The sequence below is a fragment of the Rhinopithecus roxellana genome, chromosome 13 (assembly GCF_007565055.1).
Source record: "Rhinopithecus roxellana isolate Shanxi Qingling chromosome 13, ASM756505v1, whole genome shotgun sequence".
Taxonomy (NCBI): Eukaryota; Metazoa; Chordata; class Mammalia; order Primates; family Cercopithecidae; genus Rhinopithecus; species Rhinopithecus roxellana.
In genome coordinates, this window is record NC_044561.1 from 133,804,018 (window position 1) to 133,829,337 (window position 25,320).

The 25,320-nt window shown below is 54.1% G+C and overlaps 1 protein-coding gene across 2 annotated transcripts in view; it reads right to left on the reverse strand.

The window, feature by feature from the left end:
• The window catches only part of BCR (BCR activator of RhoGEF and GTPase), a 136,713-nt gene that overhangs the window by 2,739 nt on the left and 108,654 nt on the right, over nucleotides 1–25,320 (reverse strand). For both annotated transcript variants that reach the window (XM_030914080.1, XM_030914081.1), the window contains exons 13-22: nucleotides 24,217–24,321; nucleotides 23,428–23,502; nucleotides 21,071–21,168; nucleotides 18,566–18,697; nucleotides 5,834–5,893; nucleotides 4,716–4,825; nucleotides 3,349–3,488; nucleotides 2,172–2,306; nucleotides 1,140–1,245; nucleotides 509–671 (exon numbers count right to left, since the gene is read on the reverse strand). In XM_030914080.1, coding sequence (XP_030769940.1) covers nucleotides 509–671; nucleotides 1,140–1,245; nucleotides 2,172–2,306; nucleotides 3,349–3,488; nucleotides 4,716–4,825; nucleotides 5,834–5,893; nucleotides 18,566–18,697; nucleotides 21,071–21,168; nucleotides 23,428–23,502; nucleotides 24,217–24,321 — 1,124 coding nt within the window. The remainder of the gene's footprint in view (nucleotides 1–508; nucleotides 672–1,139; nucleotides 1,246–2,171; nucleotides 2,307–3,348; nucleotides 3,489–4,715; nucleotides 4,826–5,833; nucleotides 5,894–18,565; nucleotides 18,698–21,070; nucleotides 21,169–23,427; nucleotides 23,503–24,216; nucleotides 24,322–25,320) is intronic.

Genomic DNA, 25,320 nt, shown 5'->3' on the forward strand with positions numbered 1-25,320 from the left:
ACAGGGCCTTGCTCTATCCCCCAGGCTGGAGTACAGTGGCTCCATCATGGATCTCTGCAGCCTCTAACTCCTGGGCTCAAGCGATCCTCCTGTGTCAGCCTCCCAGGTAGCTAGGACTACAGGTGTATGCCACAATGCCTGGCTAATTTTTCTTTTAATTTTTTCTAGAGATGGGGTTTGCTATATTGCCCAGACTGTTCTCAAATACTTGGGATCAGTTATCCTGCCTCGGGCTCCCAAAGTGCTGGGATTACAGGCATGAGCCACCACACTCGAACACTTGAGGTGGTTTTAAGCCCCCAGCAAGGTGCACCATCAGGACCAGGAGGCAACCTGGGCCCCCCGCCATCACTCCTATCTGTGCAGACCTAGGCAAGTCCCTCTCTCTGAATCTCGGCCACATCACATACAATGCAAGTAGGAAGATGGGCAGGACTGGGGGGTGGGACAGGCAGAGGCCACCTCTGTCAGGCTGGGGTGGCATGGGCTGGAGCCTGTCTTCCCATACCTGGGACATGACCTCCAAGGACCAGCTGTCGGTCATGGTGATGGGCTGGCTGGGGTTGGCAGGGAGCTTGCTCTCCTTCTCGGAGGGCCGGAGCAATGTGGGGCCAAAGACCGTGGCGAGGTTGTGCAGGGACATCTTATTGACTGCCTCCTTCTCTGCCACCCTGTAGAGGACCGAAGCAGAGGGTGCTGTTTCAACACCACCACTAGCAAAGAGGTGGAGGGGCTGGGTCATGCTGGAGTCCTCAGGAAGGGAGTGACCTCAACCCTGGGTGTGCTGCAAGCTGACTCCAGCCCTGGTACTGCTGGGTCTCGGCAGCCCAGCACAAAGGGCCAGCTCTGGGCTGGTGGAGAGGTCTCCTCTATGATGTGACTGGGAGGGAAGAGGGGGGTCCAAGTGCACTGCTGGCCACGGCCAAAGCTCTGAGCTCTTTGTTAAGGCCACAGTGCAAAGTGAGGAGGGTGGCAAAGATGAGAGGCTGGGGCAGGGGTGGCAATGGCGCTAGTCCCCAAAGGCAGTGAGTGACTGCAGACAGGGGGCAGGGGAAAAGGTCCTCGGTGTTGTAGGTCTACTGGTAGCAGAGGGGCACCCCATAGCCTGGGGACCTGCACCCACAGGAGAGCTGGATTACCTTTTCAGGTGGTCCAGAAGGAAAAGGAAGGTGAGCAGGTTGGCCTCCGGCAGGGACAGCAGCAGGTTGAGCATGCAGCTCTCCTTTGCAACCGGGTCTGAAAGAGCTGGAGAAGGCGGTGGGTTACTCCTCAGGGTCACAATGAGACAGAGACCTCTCCCGAGGTGGTTACGTGGAGTGCCTGGGTCTTGTGTCCCTGCACAGCCCAGGCTCATCATCCTCAATCCCACAGCTCTGGGCCCCAGTGAGGAACCTGTAAGGGGTGCTGGTGTGGGGTATGAGCCACCTGAACACCTTTTCTCTGCCTCACAGGGGTCAGCAGCACCCAGCAAACAGCAGCAGGAGGAGCTGCGAGAGCAGCCACTCACCGGCAGAACTGCCCTTGGGCAACTCCTGCCACCACCCCCTCCCCAGGGGAGCCCAACGTAGGGGAGGCTCGGCGTGCAATGAAACGGGAGTGAGGGACACAAGGAGGTGGGAAGTGGGAGCGCCCCAACCCCACCAAGTACGCAGAGACCCCCTCATCGTCCTGGACACCACAGGACCACCTGTAGGCTGGGTGTGCATGGGCCACGTGGGCAGAGCTGCCCTAAGGGTGATGTGGAGGTTACAGGTGCCACATGCACCAGCGCCCACTCTAGCCATCAGCCTGCAGGTTGACTAACGGTCAGCCCAGGTTTGAACACATGCTTGACTGGGCTAGGACCCATGGCTAGAGCACCTGGGTGCTCCTTCAGCCCTGGTCTGCAGGAAGGAAGACAGCAGACATCAGGACTCCACAGCACAGCAGTGATGACCATTTCACCCTCTTGGTCTCTTTGAGGAATAGGGACGGGGAGCCCTGTGGGGATGGGCAAGGTCCACCAGGACAGGCTTGATTTTGGTCCCCTGCTTTCTGAGGTTGGGTTAAAACACCGACCATGGCAGAGGGGGCACAGCTCGGGTTCCCACACCTCACTTTTCACAGCCTCCAAGGGCAGCAGTGCACGTGGAGGAGACGTCTCCCACAAGGCCAAGGCCTCCAGTGCTCACCGATGCCCTCGGCGAAGTTGGGGTAGAACTCATCAGTGAAGAGGGGCTCGGGCAGCTCACGGAAGTACAGCTTCAGCGTGCCTGCGATGGCGTTCACGTCCATCTCGCTCATCATCACTGACACGTCCTTGTTATCTGGAAAGAGCACGGAAATGCAGCGGCCTCCTTCAGGATCCCAAGTGAGTCTCCCACCATCCCTGCCTTGGCTCAAGCACCGTCCCTGGCATGCTGACCACTGTGCAGGTCTCTCCCGGGCTTTGGGCAGCTCATCTGACCCCTCCCAAGAGCTGTGTGTGGTTCTGTGTCTGCAGAGTTGATGGGGGTGCATGGGCATTCCCATTCCTCTCCCCTGCTTGGCCCGATGTGATAGCCAGGAGGAGGCCAGCACAGCAGGACACAGCGCCTGCATGGGAATCGGGCGGCTCTGCTCTGTACATAGCAATCACCCTTGCACCAGTGTCTTCTGATGGCAGGAAGGCTGTGGGAGAATCTGATTGGTTTCAGTGTTTGAATCAGTGTCTTCCTTTGGCCTCAACTGGCCATTGGTGCTTATGTCCTCACCACAGGCTAGCTCTATTCTGGGCCCCCAGAGGGAGCTGAAACTACCACAGGCCCTCCCAGGGGTGCTGGGCATTCTAGGGGTCCTGGTCAGGGTCAGTGGTGTGTGCTGCAAAGAAGGGTCTGCAGGCACAAAATCCTGTTCCTTTGAAGATGCTGGGAAGGAACCTCTGGGGTCTCGATGCCCTCCCCTGACAGTTGTGGTAGTTCCAGGTCCTTCATAGCCTATGAGGGTTGGTGAGATAGAGGCGGAGATGATGGAGCCCTGGCCTGAGTTGGGTCCCATCGGTGCCCTCTGTCTGCCGCATCCTCACACAGCGCAGTGGACAGGCTGCACTGAGTCCTGGGCGTCCACCCCCAAGGCAGGAAGGCCAAGGCCCCACAGAAGCCCTGGTTCACCCCAGCAAATGGCACGTGTATCAAAGATGGTTTGAAAACTGGTTTCTACAGAAGCTTTTTTCACAACTCTTGTTTTCTCTTTTTTAAAAATAATAAAACAGTAAATGAAGAAAAGACACAGAGAAGGATATGACATGCCCAGGCCATGGAGTGCTCTGAGATCTCATCGCCAACACCACCGCCCACACCTCCATCCCGCCCTGCGCAGGCCGACACTCACTGACGTCAAAGGCTGCCTTCAGTGCCTGGATGTCTGTGGCCACTCCGGACACGCGGTAGATGCCCACCTCCTCCATGCCTCGGCGCTCGATCTCCTCCACGCACTGGCGTACGATGTAGGGCACCTTGGACCTCTCTCTCCTATGGAAGGAGGAAATGTTCTCAGTGTCCTGACAGCCCTGCTTGGGCCACAACACAGGAGACCTGCCCCCTATCTGTACACATGGAGGTGGGGTGAGGACGGCGACGAAGATGCCCAGGTCTGGGACTGCACACAGCCTTCTGCATGCCTGCCCTTCCTCTGCAAGCTCTGTCCTCATTGCATGTACTTTCTCAGGACCTTTCTAAGAGGCTGAAGCAGCCAGACCCTCTGCAAGTCACACACGATCTTTGTGGGAAGGTCAAGAGTCCTAAGTAAAGTCAGCACAGAAAGGGCATCTGACAGATTCCAGGCCTGGGGTTAGCAGCCTGTGCCCCCAGCTGGGAGATCAGACCCGGTGTTGGTCCTGCCACCCACGTGCTATGTGAGAGGAGAATCCCTGACCCCTGCCCTGGGCCTTAACACACATCCGACGAATGAATGAAGGGTTGCCTCAGCACCAGTGCTCTAAGTCCTGTGATGCTAAGTGCTTTTCTGCTCTGAGTCTTAGCACTGAACAATTCCAACACCGCCACACAGAACACTAGAGCAAGAATACTTCAAAGTGAGTGCTGTGCTGAGGCCTTTCTGTTTGCCGCTGAATTTGGGAGCACATCAAAGCTGCTTCTCAAGCCACCCTCATTAGCAGTGGTTATTTGGAGGAGCTGCTGCTGGAGTCCTCGCTGCTCATGCCCAGAGCCCTCCCAGAGTGCTACGCAAGTGGCTGCCGTGCAGTTGGGGGTGGGGCGTGCTGTTTAGACACAGAAAGGAGTTCAGGGTATGATTGATGGAGGCCCTGGCCCACATGACCAGCAAGTTCAGGGGCCCAGCCGGATTCCGTCCTGGGGAAGCAAATGAATTCTCGGAGGAACTGCTCTCAAACCAATAAACAGGTTTCTCTTGGCAACTGACTCATGACAAAGGGGCAGGGGTTACGGCCATTCAACAGGAACCTGGGACCGTGACAAATTCCAAGCGAGGGCAGAAAACCCTGCACTCGGGCAGTTCCTGGAGCCAGCCTACTGCTTCCGAGCAAGGCGGCAAGGACATTCCTGAGCTGGTGTTGAGTCAACACAGGAGGTAGCTGAACACACCGCGTGTTCCCTGGGGCCTGACCTCACCGTTCAGCGGCCACGCAGAGAGGAGAGACCCACACATGCTCTTCTCTGCAGAAACAGCTGAAGAGACAGGCACTCTCAGTGCATGAGCCCAAGCCCGTCCCCACTCACTTGGTGACCACAGCAATCTTGACTCCGAAGACCCCTGTCTGTTTTCGGGACGGCATCCTCTTCAAGCTGAACTCCCTGCTGTTGAACTTGACGGAGAGCTTTACTTCAATCTATAGTGGGGAGAAGGGGCACAGTCCTCTGATCTTTCTGGTCCTCAAAGCCCAAGGGCCCCTGGGAGTCTCATCAGATATTTCCATCCCCAAGGCATGCAGAGGTCTCAGCATGAGGTAGGGCTGCCCCTCAGGGAATCCCCTAGTCTACTTCAGCGACAGCCAGGGTTGTTGAAGATGGTGTAAAGGACTGGCTTCTGCAGAACCACCTCCTAAAATCCCCGCTGCTTTCTCTTGCTTGCTTGCTTTTTTTTGGATACAGGATCTTGCTATGTTGCCCAGGCTGTACTCAAACTCTTGAGTTCTGTAATTCTCCTGCCTCAGATTCCAGAGTAGCTGAGACTATAGGTGCACTGTGCCCATCTCTCTCTCTTAGTAACAATTACAAAATTAAGTGAGAAAGACTAACAATAATATAAGAAAAAGTCAAGAATCATCAGATATTAACATTTACCATATATGCCCAGGCCTTTTTGGGTGTGTCATTGCTTTTAAGGTCTAAATCTTTCTGGGGTACCTAAAGACAAATTGGGGGTCTCCATTTCTACAGGCAGCCCCCAGGTCACCGAGTGGAGGCCCCACCTGTCCCGGTGGTGTCATGAGACCTTCGTTTGAGGAGGGATGCTCATTTCTACAGGCAGCCCCCAGGTCACCGAGTGGAGGCCCCACCTGTCCCGGTGGTGTCATGAGACCTTCGTTTGAGGAGGGATGCTCATTTCTACAGGCAGCCCCCAGGTCACCGAGTGGAGGCCCCACCTGTCCCGGTGGTGCTATGAGACCTTCGTTTGAGGAGGGATGCTCAGGGCCTGGCTGGCAACTGCATCCCAGCCAGTGAATGACGATTCCCGTGCACGGCGATTCTGCTCTTCGGGGAACCTCCCTCCTCCAGCCAGGCTCCGTGTCAGATGCTGGCTCAGGCTCAGCCACCTCTGACTGATTTGAAATGAACAGAGGCCACCCTATCCTTCTGGGGGAAGTGGGTGCCAGAAGAGTCCCACGGACACATACCCCATTCATGGCGATGACGGTGCGCTGCCAGTCTCTGTCCTGCAGGGCCTGTGGGTCCAGCTGAAAGCAAGAAGTCATGATTGGCAGAGGCCCTGGGGTCTGTTCAGAGGCTGCACGAGGCAGCAGCCCACACCCGCCACTTTTCCAGTCCTTAGAGCCTGACTGTGGCCAGCATCTCCATCGAGAGGCTGAGCGAGGTAGAGTAAGGAGGGGCCTGCCAGACACCCCTAGAACCCAGGGTCCCACTGCTCCCAGAGCCCTGCTGCCTAGGGTCCCCACCCCCTCCTCCCTCTGCCCCTCCCAGTTGGGAGCTGATGCGCAGGCTGGCAGGCTCTCTCCACCCAGCTCCCATCACCACGGGTGCTATGTGGAGCTCAGTGAAAGGCGAGCTGTCCAGCAGCAACTTCAGTAACAACTCCTGGGGGCCTGGTATCCACGGCTGCTGCCTGGGGAACTATGGACACTGTTCTCCCCCTGCACCATGAACAGCTTGTGGCAGGAGGAGCCTGCAGGCCACACCAGTCCCGTGGTTCAGAATCAGGCCCAGAAGGACCCAGAGCCAAGCCCTAAACCAAGCAGCTGGTGAGGCGGCCGGGAGGAAGCCCCTCTGTGACCCCTGTAACTTCCACCCCCACCCAGCCCTGTCCAGGCAGCTAGCCTGCAGGAGCTTGTCCTTAATGTCACCTGAACACAGTCTGTGCTGGTACGAAACACCCTGTCATGACCAAGCTACACGTCCCCCGTCCGTGAAGGTTCTGTCTCCCGTTTATGGAGAGCACAAGCTCTGTGTCAGCGGTTCCTGGGTACGCAGAGACCACTGGCTGGGCTGGGTGAATGAGCAGTACCATCGTGTTAAAAATACACCTTCCTGGACTCCACTTGTAGAAAAAGGGACTCATAATCTGGGTGGGACCTGGGATTTGCACAACTAGAAACCCCAGGTAGTTCTGGAGTGAAGCCAGGTCACGGAGCCACCGTCTGACTCCAGACAAGGCCACTGCATCTGACCTCGTGTTTCCACCCCTTGATGCAGGTGATGGTTCATTTCAGCCACAAGGCAAGCTGCCTAAGAGCAGAGACCACACCTCATGATGTCTGCACACATTCACGTGCGTGCGCACACACACACATACGACGGTGCTGAGCACAGCGCCAGGCCTAGAGAGGGGCTGAGGACAGGCATCATGCTCACTGCAAGGGACCCTAGAGGCCACAGCCACCTGGGCCTTCTGCAGGTGAAGTGGCTAGAAAATAAGCTCTGGAGCAGGTCAAGGAGCCCAGCCAGCTGCCCCTATTTCACAGATGTGTGCACCTGGGCCTCCCTCCCTGCACCTGCTCAGCACAGAGGCTCACCACAGGCACACCTGGGGGGTGACCCCTCCTCACCTCCCCTTCTAGGGCCTACCGGTTAACGTTTCCCAAGGATCTGAAATGTACAGCCAGAGTGACAGAGAAGCAAAGGGTGGCAGGACGTCTTCCACCAGGGGCTATGTGGCCACAGGCTCTCATTCTGCATCTGGCCCTGAAGGTTTTCAGGGGCCACACTCCAGGCCTCAGGGACCCCACCCTGAGAAGCCACATCTGTGAACAGGGACCGGTCAGAAGCCACACACAAAAAGGAATCTCTCAAGTGGCACTTTCCCCCAGAGTGAACCCTAAGCAGAGGCAGGAGAGGATAACATGAGGGATGGGGACAGAGTGCGCTTTCTCTGGAAAGGGAGAGTTTAATACGCCTGCTGGGAGCTTTAAAAAATTGAAACCCTGCCTGTAATATCAGCACTTTGAAAGGCCGAGGCAGGAGGATCACTTAAGCCCATGAGTTTAAGACAAGACCAGCCTGGGCAATATAGTGAGACCTTGTCTCTATAAAATAAAGTTTTTCAAAAACATTAGCCAAGCATGGTGGCACGTGCCCGTAGTCCCAGCTACTCGGGAGGCTGAGGTGGGAGCATCACGAGGCTAGAAGGTGGAGGCTGCTGTGAGCCAAGATCATGCCATTGCACTCCAGCCTGGGCAACAGAGCAAGACCCTGGCTCTACTAACTAACCAAGTCACTGGAAACACAGAAACATGTTAAGCAGGAGACATTCTTCCCTTTGCTTCAAAAAACAGCCATCACTGGGCCCCTCTCCCCTTAAAAACCCAGAACAGGCAGCAGCAGCTAACAAGCAACCCAGAGTCCAAGTAAACAGAGAGACAGAGAAGCTGTCCAGACATCAGGCGGCTGCCTCTCAAAGCCCCCCGGAACCACGGCCCACATGTCAGCCCACCTTGCCCCTGCACACCAGGTTTCGGATGTGGGTCCACAGGGCAGTGCCGCGAGCACACCGGTACTTTTCAGCAGAAGCTGCCCGGCTCCGGCCCGCCCGGCCGGGGTGGAAGTACTGAAGGAGGCCCTGCATTGCGGCCGGGGCGGGTGGCGACTCTCGCATGCTTGACCTTGCTGCTCTGGGAAGCTGGTGGGGCTAAACGAGAGCTTCCAGCCTCCACGGCCTTTTGACCAGGCTTTGAGGGAAACCCCGCCCCACAGTCCGGCTGGCCAAGGTCAAAGCTTCCCATTACCCCGGGTTCCACTTTTTTGTCTGCGTGTGGGAAGAACATCCTCCCACCCCAGCCTATTGGTTACGGGAATTTCCAACGTGTCTCCATCTCTAAAGCCCAGAAAAGCTGAGCTTCTTTGTTAAGTGGCTAGTTTCCTGTTGCCCAAGTTCGGAGACTGAGTAAAGTATGACCGCTCAGCCTGCCTTGTGCTGGAAGCACTCTAGACTGTCCAGAATCTGCACCACTCCCAGCAGGTAACCCCAATAATCACATGCAGTGCCCCTGATGGACCCAGGGCAGAGGACACCCTGCTCCGGTCCTGCTCCCCCAGACTAAGCTGGCCGAGCAATGTGCAGCCTGGGCGGGGCTCCAGCCAGTGCCCACTCCCCAGCACTGGTGCTGTCCAGCGCCCACCCCAACCTGGCACTGATGCTGCCAGCTGGGCTCTTTATTGGGCCCCTCTCTGTGACTCTCAGTGACTGAAGACCAGGGTGTTGGCCTCCGGGCACCAGCTCTCACGGCGGTCCTGACTGGCAGCTCCAGTGGGAAAGGCCATCCCGAGGCTGGCTCTGTTCCAAAGAACTGAGTGTGCTCCGCAGAGCGGAAGTCGTATAAAGCATAGCATGATAATTAGGCCTGTGCCTCGGCTTGGCCAACCCCAAACATTGCTCAAGGCTGGCACGCTCTCTCGTGAAGTTATTTAAAGCACCAGAGAAGTAAACAAGGAAAAGAAGGGGGTTTGGAAAAACAGATGACCAAGGGGGAAACAGCAGTTTTCCCTTAAGGGAAAAACTGAGGCACTCCTGATACTTTCCAGGGTCCCCCTGGGTTGCAAGGTCTTGGTGAGGAATACGCCTGCTGCCTGGCCAGGGACTGGATGGGCGGGGGCCTGTCTGCTCACACACAGTGGTCTCCAGAGGAGGACTAGGTCGCTGCTCATCTTCCCCCGAGCTGGGTAAGGCAGGAGCCTTGGAGGAATGACCTTGGTCAGCGGGCCTGGCAGATAGTGGCCTGGAGGTCTGCCTAGAAAACTACCACGCACATCCATCCCAGGGAAGTGGTGGGGTGGGGGCTGAGGGAGGCCAAAACCCAACTGGGGCAGGTGTTGCATGCTGCCCTGAAGCGTCACTGACCACCCTGCATGGTGGCTCTGCTGGGGGCCCAGCACTGCCCTGCTTGCTCTGTAGTCAGTGTGGCTGGACTGAGTCACCAGTGGGCAGCCAGAGAACATCCTCCTGCCCACCCTCAGCAGGGGCAGGGAGGAGGCTGAGTAAACCATCCAAAGGAGGAAATGCTCATTCACTTAGCTCCTTGTAGACAACAGCTTCCTCCACACCCATCGTCACCAGCCTGGATGGTCCAGCAGGGCATCCCCAGTTGTTCCCGTCTGGGCCCCATGTGTCTGCACTATAACCTACTCCCACGGGTGGGTCTTTGCTGAGACCACCAGAAAACCTCTGTGTTCACCAGGAGAGAGATCACAGGCCTCCTGCTGAAGCCTATGACCACAATCTGCTCTCCTGAGATCCAGCCCGCACCTTTCTTTTTTTTTTAGGATGGAGTCTCACTCTGTTGCCCAGGCTGGAGTGCAGTGGCGAGATCTCGGCTCACTGCAACCTCCACCTCCTGGCTTCAAACCATTCTCTTGCCTCAGCCTCCTGAGGTGGGATTACAGGCACCTGCCACCATGCCCGGTTAATTTTTGTATTTTTGGTAGAGATGGGGTTTCACCATGTTGGTTAGGCTGGTCTTGAACTCCTGACCTAAAGCAATCCACCCACCTCAGCCTCCTAAAGTGCTGGGATTACAGGCGTGAGCCACTGTGCCTGGCCTCTATCCCACTTTTAGCTCTTTGCTGCTCTTCTCTGATCCCAACTAGTCTCTAACATCACTTCAAAAGGAACACCCCCTTCTCCCTTAGGCTAGACTATAACCAGCATTGGTGAGGATGTGGAGAAATGGGCTCTCATACATGGCCACTGGGGATGTAAGACGGTGTAGCCACTCCAGACAACGTAGGGCAGTTCCCCAAATAGTCACCTTGTTGCACAGCCCAGCAATCTCACCAGATGTCTCCTAAATGAATGAAAACATACGTCCATATAGAGACTGGTACCAAGGACATGTTCGTGGCTGCATCAACCTTAACAGCCTAAACTAGAAATGATCCAAGTGTCTGTCAAACAGTAAATGCAGAAACAAAAACATGGTATATGTATGCAACGGAAAATTAGTCATAAAAAGGAATGAAACAATGCTACCACATGAACAAGTCTCAAAAACAAAATGGTAAGTGGAAGAAATCAGTCAAAACAGCCCGCTCTAGTATGATTCCATGTTTATGAAATGTGAAGAAATGGGCAAATCTCTAAAGACAAAAGCAGATCAGTTTGGGTCTGGGAGTCGCTATAACTGGGAACAGGGGCCAGGGCACTGTGGCTCACATCTGTAATCTCAGCTCTTTGGGAGGCTGAGGCAGGAGGATTTCTTGAGCCTAGGAATTTGAGACCAGCTTGGGCAGCACAGCAAGACCCTGTCTCAAAAAAAAAAAAAAAAATTAGCCTGGCATGGTGGCACATGCCTGTGGTCCCAGCTACCTGAAAGGCTAAGGTGGGAAGAGTACTTGAGCCTGGGGCATCAAGGCTGTGCTGAGTACGGCTACACCACTGCACTCCAATCTGGGCAACAGGGCAAGACCCTGTCAAAAAAAAAAGGAACAGGGAAACTGGATTGTTGGTAAAAGTTGTACAGCTCTGTAAATTTACTACAAAATCATTCAGTTATAAATAGATGCATTTCATGGTACAAAAGTTACAGAAAAATGTAGGGTCCAAAAGTGGCCCTCAACAGAGCAAAGAGGACCTGGGTCACCATCCATGTTGATAGTGGTATGCTTCTTCAGGAAGAATCCCATGGAATCTGTGTAAGAATTTGTTCATGTGCTCTTACATGTTCATGATGTTTACATCTTCAAATCTTCCCCAAATATTTGTTCAAAACAAACATCACTCATTTTGTGTTCCTGCTTCAAGAGACCCCCTGGGGCCTGCCCCTCTCTAAGTCTGTTTAAGAGGCTACGTAAGTTTCTCTCCTCTTGGCACCTCTGCCACACGGACCATGTCTCTCATCTCAGAATGCCCCCCAGGCACATCAGCGACCCCTGCACGGGTGAATGGCTGGGTGGATGAGACCTACATGGCCCTGAGATAATCCTTGAAATACAAGTGGGGATTGCATTTTGCACGCAAGTCGGGATCGCTATTTTGGCTGGTTTGTCTCCGCTGCTGGAGAGTAAACGTGGAGGACAGGGCTTTGTCCAGTTCATTCTCTGTGGTATCTCCAGGATCCAGACAGAGACATAAAACATACATCTATATCTGTAGGTTATTTAATACATTGTTTAATGGATCTAGAGTTTATATATATGTAGTAAAATATATATTGGCACAAAGCAAGTACTGTTACATGCACTGGAAATTGCTGAGCCAGGCACCTGCCCTCTCACAGGTGAAGCTGCTGAAGCTCCCAGGTGTGGCTGGGAGGCGGCAGGCCAAGCCTGGGGCTTCTCCACCACGCTGGGCATGCGCCCCATGGTGGTCGGGGCCTTCATGTTGAGAGGGCTGGTGAGTTCACTGAGTTTGGACTCCCACATCCATCCTTGCACCATGGGCAGCTTTATCTTAGAAGGCTGAGAATTAATTCCTTACTTTTTAAAAAAATTGTAAAATATGCACAATGTAAAATGTCGCACTTGAAATTTTTTTTTTGTTTTTTTGAGATGGAGTCTTGCTCAGTCGCCCAGGCTGGACTGCATTGGTGCGATCTCGGCTCACTGCAAGCTCCGCCTCCCGGGTTCACGCCATTCTCCTGCCTCAGCCTCCCAAAGATTACAGGTGCCCGCCACCACACCCAGCTAATTTATTTTATTTTATTTTTTAATAGAGACGGGGTTTCACCGTGTTAGCCAGAATGGTCTTGATCTCCTGACCTCATGATCCACCTGCCTCGGCTTCCCAAAGTGCTGGGATTACAGGCGTGAGCCACTGCGCCCGGCCTACTTTAAGTATTTTTAAGTGTGCAGTTCAGTGGCATCAGGCACATTCACGTTGTGCAACCATCTCCACCGTCATCTCCAGAACTTTTTTTTCATCATCTCAAACTGAAACTCTACACCCATTAAACAGTAACTCCCGGGGGCAGGTGCAAAAAGAACAACTTCCCATTCCCCCTGCCCCAGCTCCTGGTAACCTCTAATCTACTTTCTGCCTCTATGGACTTGACTACTTTAGCTACCTCATGTAAGTGGAATCATACAGCATTTGTCTTTTGTGTCTGGTTTATTTCACTTAGCAGCATGTCCTCAGGGCTCACGCATGTGTAGAATGTGTCAGAATGTCCTTCCTCTTGAAGGCTGAGTAAATATTCCATTGTATGGATTGACAGACATTCACTAGCAGGTGGACGTCTGGGTTCTTTCCAGTCTGAGGCTGGCATGGTCAGTGCTGTTGTGCACATGGACGTATCCACCCAACTTGGTGTCATCTTTGCATTCACAAGCTGTTGCCAGGCACTTCCATGGGCTCTTGGGGGAACAGGTGCTGCAGAGTGGGCAGTCCAACAGGGAGACTGCCTGAAAATGGGTGGACCTCACTGCATGGTGGGCACTTGAGAGCAGCTGCCAGGGAGGCACCAGGAGGGCCCTAGTCAGACCTGCTGGCTTGTGCCTAGTCAGATGCCCACATAACCTGGGCTGGCAGAGAAGTCTGGGAAACTCCAGCCAGCCAGAGCACCAACTTCAAATGAAGCAGAGGCTCACTGGCAACAACAAAAATGAACTCTGATGCCCCCACTGGAACGTGAGTTGTAAGCCCAGCAAGTCACATAAACAGAGCAGGAGAAATGGGAGAAGACAAAAGTCTATGACTTGCTATAATGTTGCCTTCTAAGGAGAATAGACAGGGCTAATGTGATTTAGCAACCTAGAAAATGTGCAAATGAAGAGAGATGCACCTATAATCCTAGCACTTTGTGAGGCCCAGGAAGGAGGATCATTTGAGGTCAGGAGTTCACGACGCACCTGACCAATACAGTGAAACCCTGTCTCTACTAAAAACACAAAAAAATTAGTTGGGCATGGTGGCGCATGCCTGTAGTCCCAGCTACTTGTCAGGCCAAGGCAGGAGAATCGCTTGAACCTAGGAGGCAGAGATTACAGTGAGCCAATGTCGCACCACTGCACTCCAGCCTGGGGGACAGAGCTCTGTCTCAAAAAAGGCAGAAACAACTGAAGGAAGAAATTCCTAACGGCAGCAAGGCTCCAACTTCCCCAGCTCTGCCGACTGGTGACTCCCTCTTCCATACCCCATCCCATGAATCTTGGATGGATGTTGATGCCTTCACCTTGAAAAATCCCTCCCTGAAGATGCAGACTCAATGTCCCCTGCTCTGTGAAGGCATCTCTGTCCCCTGACCTCACTTCCCAAATAACCATGCCATCTGAGCCAGCAGTCACTCTGGGCCAAAGTCTGCCCCAGCTCTTGGCACATTTGCCACATCCTTCCTTTCCAGCTTCTCTGATCTAGACCGTGAAGGCTGGGGACAGGGGTCTTCTCGTTCTTGGGGAGACCCCCAGGCATGACACACAGGAAGCCTTCCATGACTAGGGTGGCAGAGGGGGTTCCTGGTGTCTGAGGATGGACCAGGATGGTCTCGCTCACTCAAATGGCTCATTCAGGCTCGGGGCTGGCTTGGAAAGGACACCCGGCTTGGGTCCTCTTGCACCTGCCCACACACAAGGGCTTTGATTCGTGCTGTCAGTGGCTCTTTTCTGAACTGTGGGCACCACCACAGCTTTGTCCCTGCTGTACTGTGTATCCCCTTGCCTTTCTGGCTCTGAACAAAGCAGCTCACTCATCCTGATTTCTAGAGCCCCCACCCCCCGCCGCCCCCACCTTCATGGAGCCTCTATCGTGCAAGAAGGGAGGTGGGGACCTGGCAAGTCATCCAGGACAGGTATTTGAAGAGCAGGAGCCAAAATCTGAGACTCGTGCAAGTGGTTCCTAAACCCAGCTCATCAGCACCATTAAGGGGAGCAAAAAGCCAGACCGGTCCAAGCCCCCAGCCCAGAAGATCCTGACTCCTGCTGCACACGGACAGGCGCATGAGCAGCTTTGCTGAGGACTCCTTTCCATCCCAGACCCCTGCCCTTGGGGAAGCCCCTGGGGCCTGCCAGGGGCCTCTGCCCTCATGGTTGGATCTGGACACTCCTGGGATGCTGAGGCTTCTCTACCTGCTGCAACTGCCTCACCTCACAGGAGGGTCTCTCTACTCAACTTCTCAGTCAAGGTGCATAAGCAGGGTGGGGGCTGTAGGCCCCTGTAGCAGGCTGCAGACAGCCAAGCGCCTCCCACACGGTCCAGTGCAGAAGGCACCTGGTGTTACTGGGAAAAGCCCAGATTCAAAAAGGGTGGGCTCCAGAGTCATGCACACCCTCTCTCAGGTACCCCTGTGTAGAAAACAGTGTCCACAGGGGAGAAAGAGACCAGGCCGGTGTTGCAGAACATCAACGGCATAGTCACCGCCACTCCTCCGACTTCCTTCCTCCCGGGATCCCACAAACAACCCCCCAGCTGGGAGCCTGGAACTCCAGGGAACAGGGCAGCCGCCGCCTACTTGGCATGAGTCATGAATGCCCTTCACGCAGCAATCGGATTCCTTCCTGTCTAGCCATGGTTCCCACCCATCGCTCCCACTGACACAGGGACCAGGGGCTGGAGCCAGACAGTGTCTGCTCCATTGCCTCCTCACAAATGACAATAGATAAAGATAAGAACAGCAGCAAACACTGACCCCTCCACCCGTGAGAGCATACATCTCTCAATCCTCAAGGCTCCATGGCCCCCCACCCCAATTTAAAGGCGAGGAGGCTGGGTGCGCTGGCTCACGCCTATAATCCCAGCACTTTGGGAGGCCGAGGCGGGTGGATCGCCAGAGGTTAGGGAGGTCAGGAGTTTGAGACCAGCCTGGCCAACATGGCGAAACCCCGCCTCTACTAAAAATACAAAAAAATTAGCCAGGCGTGGTGGCACATGCCTATAATTACAGCTACTCAGGAGGCTGTGGCAGGAGAATCGCTTGAACCCAGGAGGTGGAGGTTGCAGCGAGCTGAGATGGTGCCACTGCACTTCAGCCTGGGCAAGAGAAGGAAGAAAGGAGGGAAGGTGGGAGGGAGGGAGGAACACATTTCAGTGAGTGGGACAGTAACTCGCCCAGGTCACACTGAGTGTGGTGGGGGAGTGACAAAGACTCTCCTTGATGGAACTCATCTGGTCCCTCAGCTCTTTATTCCAGCTAGATCCCATCCTTGGGCATGTTCTCAAGAGTCCAATTTTTGCAAGAATCCTGCTAAGTCAGTTAAGCCAGAACCCCTTGCCCTTGCTATCTGATCAGATTCCTCATCCCATGCCATCCCCCAGGGGAGATCGACCACTCTGGCCTGTTTTCAGCAAGAATCCTGTCAGGTCGGTTTCACCAGAACCCTCTTCCCCCTGATGTTACTTCATCATTTTCCATCCATCAACCCCTACCCTTCTTCTTGGCTGTAAGTCCCCACTTGTCCATGTGAATTCAGCATTGAGCCCATTTCTAAGCTTTCCATTTCTAGTCTTTTCCCCATCACACTAGCTACGAATAAAACCTGCTTTTACCACTTTAATGGTTGTCCACCTTGGGTTTTTCTTCGACACTTACTGCTCTCCTCTTCCCCAGGATGGGGTGGGGTGCTCAGCCAGCACCCCTAGACTGACAGAAGAGCACAGGTCATGTGCATTAAGTACGTCAGTAGCATCACAGAAAAGAGTTTCAAAAGAGGGCCTGACACAGTAACACAGGAAGAGGCCTATCAGCTCTTTTCTCTCTTTCACTGAGACCCCCAGTTACTTAGCAACAGTACTCAGAGGTCCTGGTTCAAATTCAGCCACTCCCAGGATTCCAGTGGTTGAAGATCTGGATGAGCTGAGTCAATGGTTGGCAGCACTGGAACCTCTACCTGGTTTGATGAGCTGAAAAAAGGAGCCGGGCACCCAGGCTGTGAGTATCCCTGGGCTGAGTGGTGAGGCTGTGCCAGATGCAGGCTGGATTGCGGGGGAGGAATGCCCCAGGCTGGGTAGGGGAGACGGAAAACATGGAGAGTGAGAGGGAAGGGGGAGCAATGGGAGCACAACCGGCTTTGCAGTCTGCTCCCTCCACCTCCCTGAATATCCGGGACCCTGATTCTGAGCAGGTTAGAGAAGCATCTCCTGAGTGTCAAATGAGCTCTCTCAAAGATCTGCTGTGAGGACCAAATGAGAAAGCATATGTGGCCAGGCACAGTGCCTCAGGCCTGTAATCCCAGCACTTTGGGAGGCTGAGGCAGGAGAATCGCTTGAACCTGGGAGGTTGCAGAGAGCCAAGATCATACCACAGCACTCTGGCCTGGGCAACAAGAGCAAAACTCCAGTCTTAAAAAATAAAAAAAACCCTTAGCTGGGCATGGCGGGGCATGTCTGTAATCCCAACGACTTGGGAGGCTAGGGCAGGATTGCCTGAGCTGAGGAGTTTGAGGTTGCAGTGAGCTATGATCCTGCTATTGCACGCCAGCCTGGGAGACAGAGCTAGATACTGTCTCAAGAAAACAACCACCACCACCAAAGAAAGCACATGTAGAAAAGAGCCTGAGCCGTGACCATCACCCAAACTATGACCATCACTTGACTAATGCTAAAACACTTCAGATCTCAAAGGAGACCAGCACCAAGTACTCCATCAAGAGCGGTGTGGCCCATCTGTGTGGTAAAATCTCCCATCATGAGAATCCACAGAAAGGCTGGGAGGGTGAACAAGATAGTGCAGTGGGACAGGAACAGGGCAGCTGAGAGCAATTTTTAGTTAATTTATTTTGTTTTAGACAGGGGTCTCACTGTGTTGCCCTGGCTGGTCTTGAATACCTGGGCTCAAGCAACCCTCTTGCTTCAGCCTCCTGAGCAGCTGGATTACAGGCACGTGCTAGAGGAGCCTTTTTGATATTAAACCTGATCTTGAAGTACAGGGAACCTCAGGAAGCCCTGAGCCACTGAGTTCCCTTATAAGCTTCCAAGGTAGAAAAACAGCCAGTGGCTGCACCTCCCAAGACGTGGTCAGCCAGGCCAGGGTGGCCAGAAGGGGGTGAAGCCGGCACTTGGTAAAGATTTGCTGATCTGAATGACAATGTGGAACCCATCAGCAAGATGACAAGTTACTCAGGGAAGGGCCATCCTCTCCCTTCATTCTTCCTGGCGCTTGGTATTTAACCGCAAGAGGATTTTTACTTCCTGCTTAGGGAGGGAGCTGGGGCTTCCTGGGGAGCCCTGTGCTTCCAGGGGCATGTGGAATGCCAGACCCACTACCTCTAGAGGCCTCTTGTGAAGATGGAAGAGAGAGCTGTAGCCACAACCCACTGATACAATGCACTATAAGGAAAGCGCGACCAGGGCTTCCTCCCAGCTACCCCCGCGGAACTGAGGGTGCGAACAGGAGAGACAGGGCATGGGGCACCTGCTATGATCCTCCAGGAGGTGGCAGGCTCCCAGGGGCTGGATAAGCTTCTGAAAGACAGAGGGCCCAGGCAGTCTCCTTAAGAACCACGGCCCCTGTGCTGGTCCTGTACGGACACATTCTTGGTCCCACCTGGCGGCTTCCAGACTAGCCTGGGAGGAGACCTGTGTGCACCCTGTTCAGAGATACAGCTCTATACCCTGGCAACTGGGTCTAGACCACAGATAGGGGATGCCAAGCAGGCAGCCTCTGGGACCCCTGTGCTCTTCTAAGAAGACTGGCACAGGATGGGCCAATTTCGGCCCAGGGCATCACCTAACCGTTCTGCCTTTGGGTTCTCCTATGGCCGGGCAGAAACTGAGGCCCCAGCTGCAAAACCAAGTTGAATGGAAATTCCTTTGGAAATGAGCCGACACAACAGACATGCAGACAGAGAGCGGAACATCAAGACCCATGAAAATACATGCAGGCACCAACACAGGTCTCCCACAACGGATGTTTCAGAGTCACAGCTGCCCACCCCACCCCACCCTTGGTGCAAGGCCATCTCAGTGTCCCCAAGGGCTGCATGAAAAAGGACACCATGCCTCAGGCAGGGGACGGTAGAGATGGCCGCCTTACCTGGACCTGGCCCTTCCCCATGAGTCGGTCCGTGCTCTCGCCGTCCTCCTTGGGAATCTTCGTCTTGTTGTAACACTTTTCGTAGCACAGTATCCTCAGGGTCTGGGAGCCCTCCAGCTCTATTTCAAATTCCTGCAGGCCCAAGGGAGAAGGGAAGTCCAGTGTGAACAAACAGGTCAATGTTATAGCTGGGCCCTTGCTGGCCCAGAGGGACCGATGCCTGAGACCCTCCCTTAGTCCTGGGACGCATGGAAATGTTCCCTGTAAGCAACCCTGGCATGAGACCGTGGCCCAGCCTGGATGCTTCCAGAAGCTCCGACTGTCACTCAAACCTAATCCAAACTCCTTACACCAGCATCTCAAAGGGTGCCTCACAATCTCCAGGGTGCTTGTTAAAAGATATTTCTATGGGCTGGGCGTGAGGGCTCACACCTGTAATCCCAGCACTTTGCGAGGCTGAGGTGGGCAGATCACTGGAGACCAGGAGTACGAGACTAACCTAGCCAACATGTCTACTAAAAACACAAAATTTCTACTAAATCTCTACTAAAAATACAAAAATTAGTCGGGCATGGTGGTACATGCCTGTAATCCCAGCTACTTGAGAGGCTGAGGCACAAGAATTGCTTGAATCAAGGAGGCAGAGGCTGCAGTGAGCCAAGATCATGCCACTGCATTCCAGCCTGGCCAACAGTGTGAGATTCTTCCTCAAAACATAAAAAAAAAAAACAAAAAAAAACCCACAAGAAGAAGTTATTTCTATGGACTCTGAATGATAATGATCTGTCAACGTAGGTTCACTTTTTTGGTGGCGAGACTGTTCCGTAAGATATTATCATGGTGGATACACGTCATTCTACATTTGTCAAAACCCATAACGTGTACCACCACGAATGAACCCTATCTAATGTCAACTACGAACTCTGGGTGATAATGATGGATTAACGCAGGCTCATCAACTGTAACTCATGTCCCACCCTAGGGTGGAATGTCCATAATTGAGGTGGGGGGCAGGGCGTACATGGGAACTCTTCGTTCTTTCTGCTCCATTGTGCTGCATACCCAAACCCACTCTTTAAAAAATGAATTCTATCTAAAAGGAAACAAAGAGTGATCCCTGGGGTTGACAAAGGAGGGACAGGGACTTGGAGGAAAAACTGCTCCCCTAGCTTTCAAGTTGTCTGCGTGGGTGTGGTGTGAACCCTCTCCTCCGCCACCCTGATGGTGCCATTGGTGAATCTGCACTTCACACCAACGTGTGTGCACGTGTGGCTTCTTGCTGGGGAAATGGAGGAAGGAGAGGGAAGAAGAAAGCAGCAGGAATTTCTGAACCTGAATGGAGGAGTGGGTGGGTGGGTGTGTGTGTGAGCCAGGAATATGTGAGTGTCCCCAAGCCCAGATCTTCATGGACAGTGAGGGTGGTGGAGGTGACCTGCTGCAATCTAACCCTCATGACTTCATGCCTCCCTGGAGCTTCCGTAGATGCCTGGCACCTGAACCTTTTGCACACTGCTGCCTGGCACCCTCTCTTGTTGTCTCTGCTGGGTCGTGGCACTCTTGGTCTCTGCAAAGGCTTCTTCGATGGACCCCATGTGGCTCTTATACCCCCTGTCATCACAGCTGCCACTCAGCCCTTTCTGCAGGGATGTCCAGGTAGTTTCCTGAGCTCCTTGTGCCCTTGTACTATTCAAGCAACATGTCTAAAATGATCAAAGAGTAGTGGATGCTGAGAAAGGAGACCTGGGTTCCAGCCCCACTGCTCGCTCCACCAGCCTTGTGACCCGTGTAGACCAAGCAGCCTGGGGGCTCCTGGCTTCCTCCTTCGCAGGAGCGGGGGTGGGAGGCAGCTCTCTGCAGGCCCAGCTGCCTCTACCTGCATCATCAAGAATGAGACCTTCCAGGTCACAACTGCTGCAGAAGCTGGGAAACGGCACCTCTCATGGATCTGGGACTTAGTCAATACGGGCCTCTCTGCAATCATTCCTCCACTCCCGAAGGGGCAGGGCCAAATGGCTATGTGACTCACACAGCAGCTCTCCAAGGTGGAGGAAGGCACTACGACACATAGTACAAGCCCAACACCCTGAGACAAGCAAGCAGGACCCTACAGTCCCTGCCCCAGCCCCATAGCAGAGCCCCAGGCTTCCGGAAGCCAAGAGGGTCACGGGAGCTCATTCCAACTTCTGTGGAAAAACACTATGGAAACCTACCAAATAAACAAACGCTAACAAAGGCAGACAAAAAGCCCTTTTAAGTCTCTTTCCAAACACTTCTCCAGCAAAATAGGCGGCTTCTTTGTGATGGAGGGGTGGGTAAGGTTTTCAGGAACAGAGGTAAAATCTCTTGGACTCGTCACCTCCTGGCCCCCCAGGAGATTACTGGAATTCAGCAGCACTGCCTTCGGGGGAAGCCCTCAGGGAGCCCCTGAAGGTTCAGATTCTCTCCAGTGGGAAACATCCTGTGCCCCGGCTGGCAGGCTGGGCCCTTGTGGAATCAGCTCCTCACCTCGTTCCAGTTTGGCTCAGCTGTGTCCCTGTAGACGCGCGTCTTTGCTTTATTCACAAAATACCCAAAGGAATCCACCTCCAGGGTGCAGTACAGATCTGTGGGGAGAAGGGAATATGGAGAAGGTCACGGCTCCTCTCCACATCACCCACATGGTCTGTAAGAGCAGGTGTTATTTGCAGAATCAGAAAAAAAATACAAAAGTTTTTTTCTTTTTAAAAATTCAACACCTAACGGGGGTCTGGCATGAACACCAGCACCTCATGCGATGCCCCTGCCTGCTCTGTGGAATTTCCCTGGGGGCAGCTGGGAAACGGGACTTCCCACAACATTCATTCACTCAGTCAGTCCACAAACCCCAGCTAAAGCCCCTGTGATGAGACAGCCCCTGCACTAGTGGGAACAGAGAGGTGTACACGCCATCGTTACACAGTGATGCCACAGCAGAGGCCAGCCGTCCTGGGGGATGTGGGAAGCTCCTGCATCCTACAGAGCAGACCCCGCTGTAAGTATTATTGGGCAAAGAATCAAGGCAAAGGGGACTCCAGGCCACTGTGGGGCACAGGAAGCAGCTCAGTGCTGGGGAAGTCGTGGGGTGCAGGGGGAAGGGAAGGAGGCAAGGACTGCAGAAGAGCGGGGCTGGGCTGGCTGTAGGTGCTAAGTGGCAGGGTGGGGTTTATGTTTTAGAAGAACTACCTGAGACGGGGGATGGAGAGGCCTGGTGGTGGGGACCCTTTCTGCAGGGATGTCCAGAGCTACGACAACCAGGGAGGAGGCCACAGCCAGGGCCTGGCCAGGCAGCCAGAGACGATCAAGAAGCCTCATTGATGGAGAATGGCATTTAACGGAGGGAGAGCGGACCACGGTTTCCGGCTTGGCCACGGGGATGGATGGTGGTGCCCCTCAACGGGACAGGACAGAGGAGGAACAAGTTTGGGGGCCATGAATAATAGGTTTGGTTTGGGGATGCAAGGTTGAGTGCATGGGGCAAGGAAGAGATAGAAAGAAAAGTAATAGGGAGGCAAGGACAGACAAGTCTGGGACCACGGGGCAGCGTAGGGTGTCACACTGTACTGCTCACAGACAGGACCTGGGAGGAGATGCAGGGATAGAGGGAGGCTGATGAAGAAAACGCCAGCATTTATGAGGCAGCCAGAGACAGGCCCGGGGGAAAGATTATGTGTGTTACAGTGTTATGAAGATGCAATCTGCATGTCATATAATTCATCCATTCCAAGTGTAGGGTTTAAGGATTTTTAGGAAATGTAAACGCGAGTACAAACAGCACCACAATCTTTTCACGACACTGCTCTGACCTAAAAAGTCCCCTTAGGTTCATCTGCAGTTAGTCCTCTCCTAACCCCATCCCCCAACAATCCCTGGTAAGCTTTCTTCCTCCACATTTTGCTGTTTCTGGGAACTTTTTTTTTTTTTTGAGGTGGAGTCTCCCTCTGAAGCCCAGGCTGGAATGCAGTGGCACAAGTGCGGCTCACTGCAACCTCTGACTCCCAGGTTCAAGCGATTCTCTTGCCTCAGCCTCCCAAGTAGTTAGCATTACAGGCACCCACCACCTTGCCTGGCTAATCTTTGTATTTTTAGTAGACATGGGGTTTCAACATGTTGGTCAGGCTGGTCTCGAACTCCGGAGCTCAAGTGATCCACCTGCCTCAGCCGCCCAAAGTGCTGGGATTACAGGTGTGAGCCACCACGCCTGGCATCTTTGTATTTTTAGTAGACACAGTTTCGTCATGTTGGTCAGGCTGGTCTCCAACTCCTGAGCTCAAGCGATCCACCTGCCTCAGCCTCCCAAATTGCTGGGATTACAGGCATGAGCCACCGCGCCTGGCCTCTAGAAACTTATACAGTGCAACTGATGTGTTACCAGCCTTTACTGCTCTGACAGCTCCAGTAGCTGGGGGAGACCTCCACTTAGAGGAGAAAGAAAAAAAGTGTATTATCCATCCAGCTCGACGGAGCAGCCAAATCTGCTCTGCTGTGGGGTGAAGCCGCACTGCTGACAGCCCTCCTGGCTTGGACCCAAGACTCCTAGGCACCCCAGGGGATCTGTCAAACTCCTTCCAAACCCCTGCGATTACACGAACCACCTGCAGGGGACAGCTCACCAGCTCCCAGGATCTGAGACAGGCTAGGGACAGGGCAGAGGCCACTGCGGGAAAAACAATTCCACACCCAGAAGGCATCAACAAGCACAAACACTCCACAGCAGCCAGGGGTCAAAGGTGTCCCATGGTCATCTGAATAATCTCCCTGTTTCCCCACACCCTGCCCGATGAGTCCTTCCTGGGTGGAGGCCCTGGCTCGGCCACTGCAACCTTCCTCCCCATACCAGTACTTACTTGAACTCTGCTTAAATCCAGTGGCTGAGTGGACGATGACATTCAGAAACCCATAGAGCCCCGGAGACTCATCATCTGTGCAAGAGACCAAAGAGGTGAGCTTCTGTTGTCCCGGGAAAGGGAGGCAGGTGACAAGCTAACTCTTCAGAATCAACCATCCGGTGGACACCGCGTGGCTGCCATCTGCCCAGCACAAGGCAAGCCAGTGTCATGGGCCAAAAACATACCCATCATGATTTCTGTCTTGGGGACCTCAGGATCCAGTTGGTTTCACAACACAGGCAAACCAGTGACCCAAAGTGTAATAAGGTTCCAAGGACAGCAGAGGGGGTCGGGGTGACGTGGGATGTGAGTGGGGTGTGTGTGGACACATGTGCATAGTGTATGCTGTGTGTGTGACTGAGCATACGTGCAACAGTGAATGCAAAACTCAGCTTGACCAAAAGTGCCGGCTGGCAGGTAGCTGGAGGAGAGGAGGGCTGGGAGGACGGGAGTGGGGCCAGATCCAAGGCACAGAGCATCTGAGGAGCCTCTGCTGCAGCCTCGTGACTAGGAACAGAAGTTGTGCATCTCCTCAACCACCCAGCAGCAGCCACTCAGGGAGAAACCGCTCTTAACCCACCTCGTCCACTCCTGGGAGGAGACAAGAGGCCCTAATAAGCACAGCTCTTCCCTCTGCACCAAAGTCCACTAGTCCCAACAAAAGTGCCAACAGGAAGCGGGAATCAGCCTTCAGGCTAGCTGCCTGCCCTCCCTACAGGTGCCCTGTACACAAGAGGGCGGGCCCACCTTCCTTGTTGATGGTCAGCGGAATGCTGTGGACGGTCTGGAGTTTCACACACGAGTTGGTCAGCATCTGCAGCTCCACGGATGTCAGGGAGAAGCTTTTGAAACCTGGGAGGTTGGAAAAGAGGTGCACCAACTGGTCAGTCTGCTCCTTGGCCCTCTGGCCCCTCCCGCTGGACCCCCACCACACCCTGGGGAAGGGGCATGGCAAGAACTGGTGCCAGGCCGGGCGCGGTGGCTCAAGCCTGTAATCCCAGCACTTTGGGAGGCCGAGACGGGCGGATCACGAGGTCAGGAGATCGAGACCATCCTGGCTAATACGGTGAAACCCCGTCTCTACTAAAAAATACAAAAAACTAGCCGGGCGACGAGGCGGGCGCCTGTAGTCCCAGCTACTGGGGAGGCGGAGGCAGGAGAATGGCGTGAACCCGGGAGGTGGAGCTTGCAGTGAGCTGAGAGCCGGCCACTGCACTCCAGCCTGGGAGGCAGAGCAAGACTCCGTCTCAAAAAAAAAAAAAAAAAAAAAAAAAAAAAAAAAAAAAAAAAAAAAAAAAAGAACTGGTGCCAGGGCTTGGGGGCTCAGGAGAGGGCACTTGGCTCCCAAGTGCAGTGCCGGTCTGGCAGCAGAGCGAGGTGTGGCCTTGGAGAGCCCAGGCCTGCAAAAGTCTTAGCATGAGACTTACAAACACACATGTCCCACGCTACCTATGCACAGACATGCGGCAGGTCTGAGAATGAGCGGTTGGACTGGGAGCATCTCCCTGTGAGGTCTCCCAGACAGCAGCTTGGCTCTGCCCATCCTCTGCTAACACAGGCCCTGTTTCTCCACCAGGTGAGGAAAAGGGGCTTATTTCTGGGCATAATGCTGAACAGGCTACAGAGGCTGCCACTCTGGAAATGGTTGGGGCTTCCATGTTATGACAGGAAACCCTGGGACACAAGCACTGGCAGGGCTGCCCGGAGATCCGTGTTCCTCCAGGCCACGGTGGCATTGGGGGCTGAGATGTGGCTCTGCATAGGTGAGAATGATGAGCCTGAGGGGGCGGGAGGTCAGGCCAGGCCAGAGTCATGCAGAGCCCCAGCCCAGCATCCCTGTGAAATACGCTC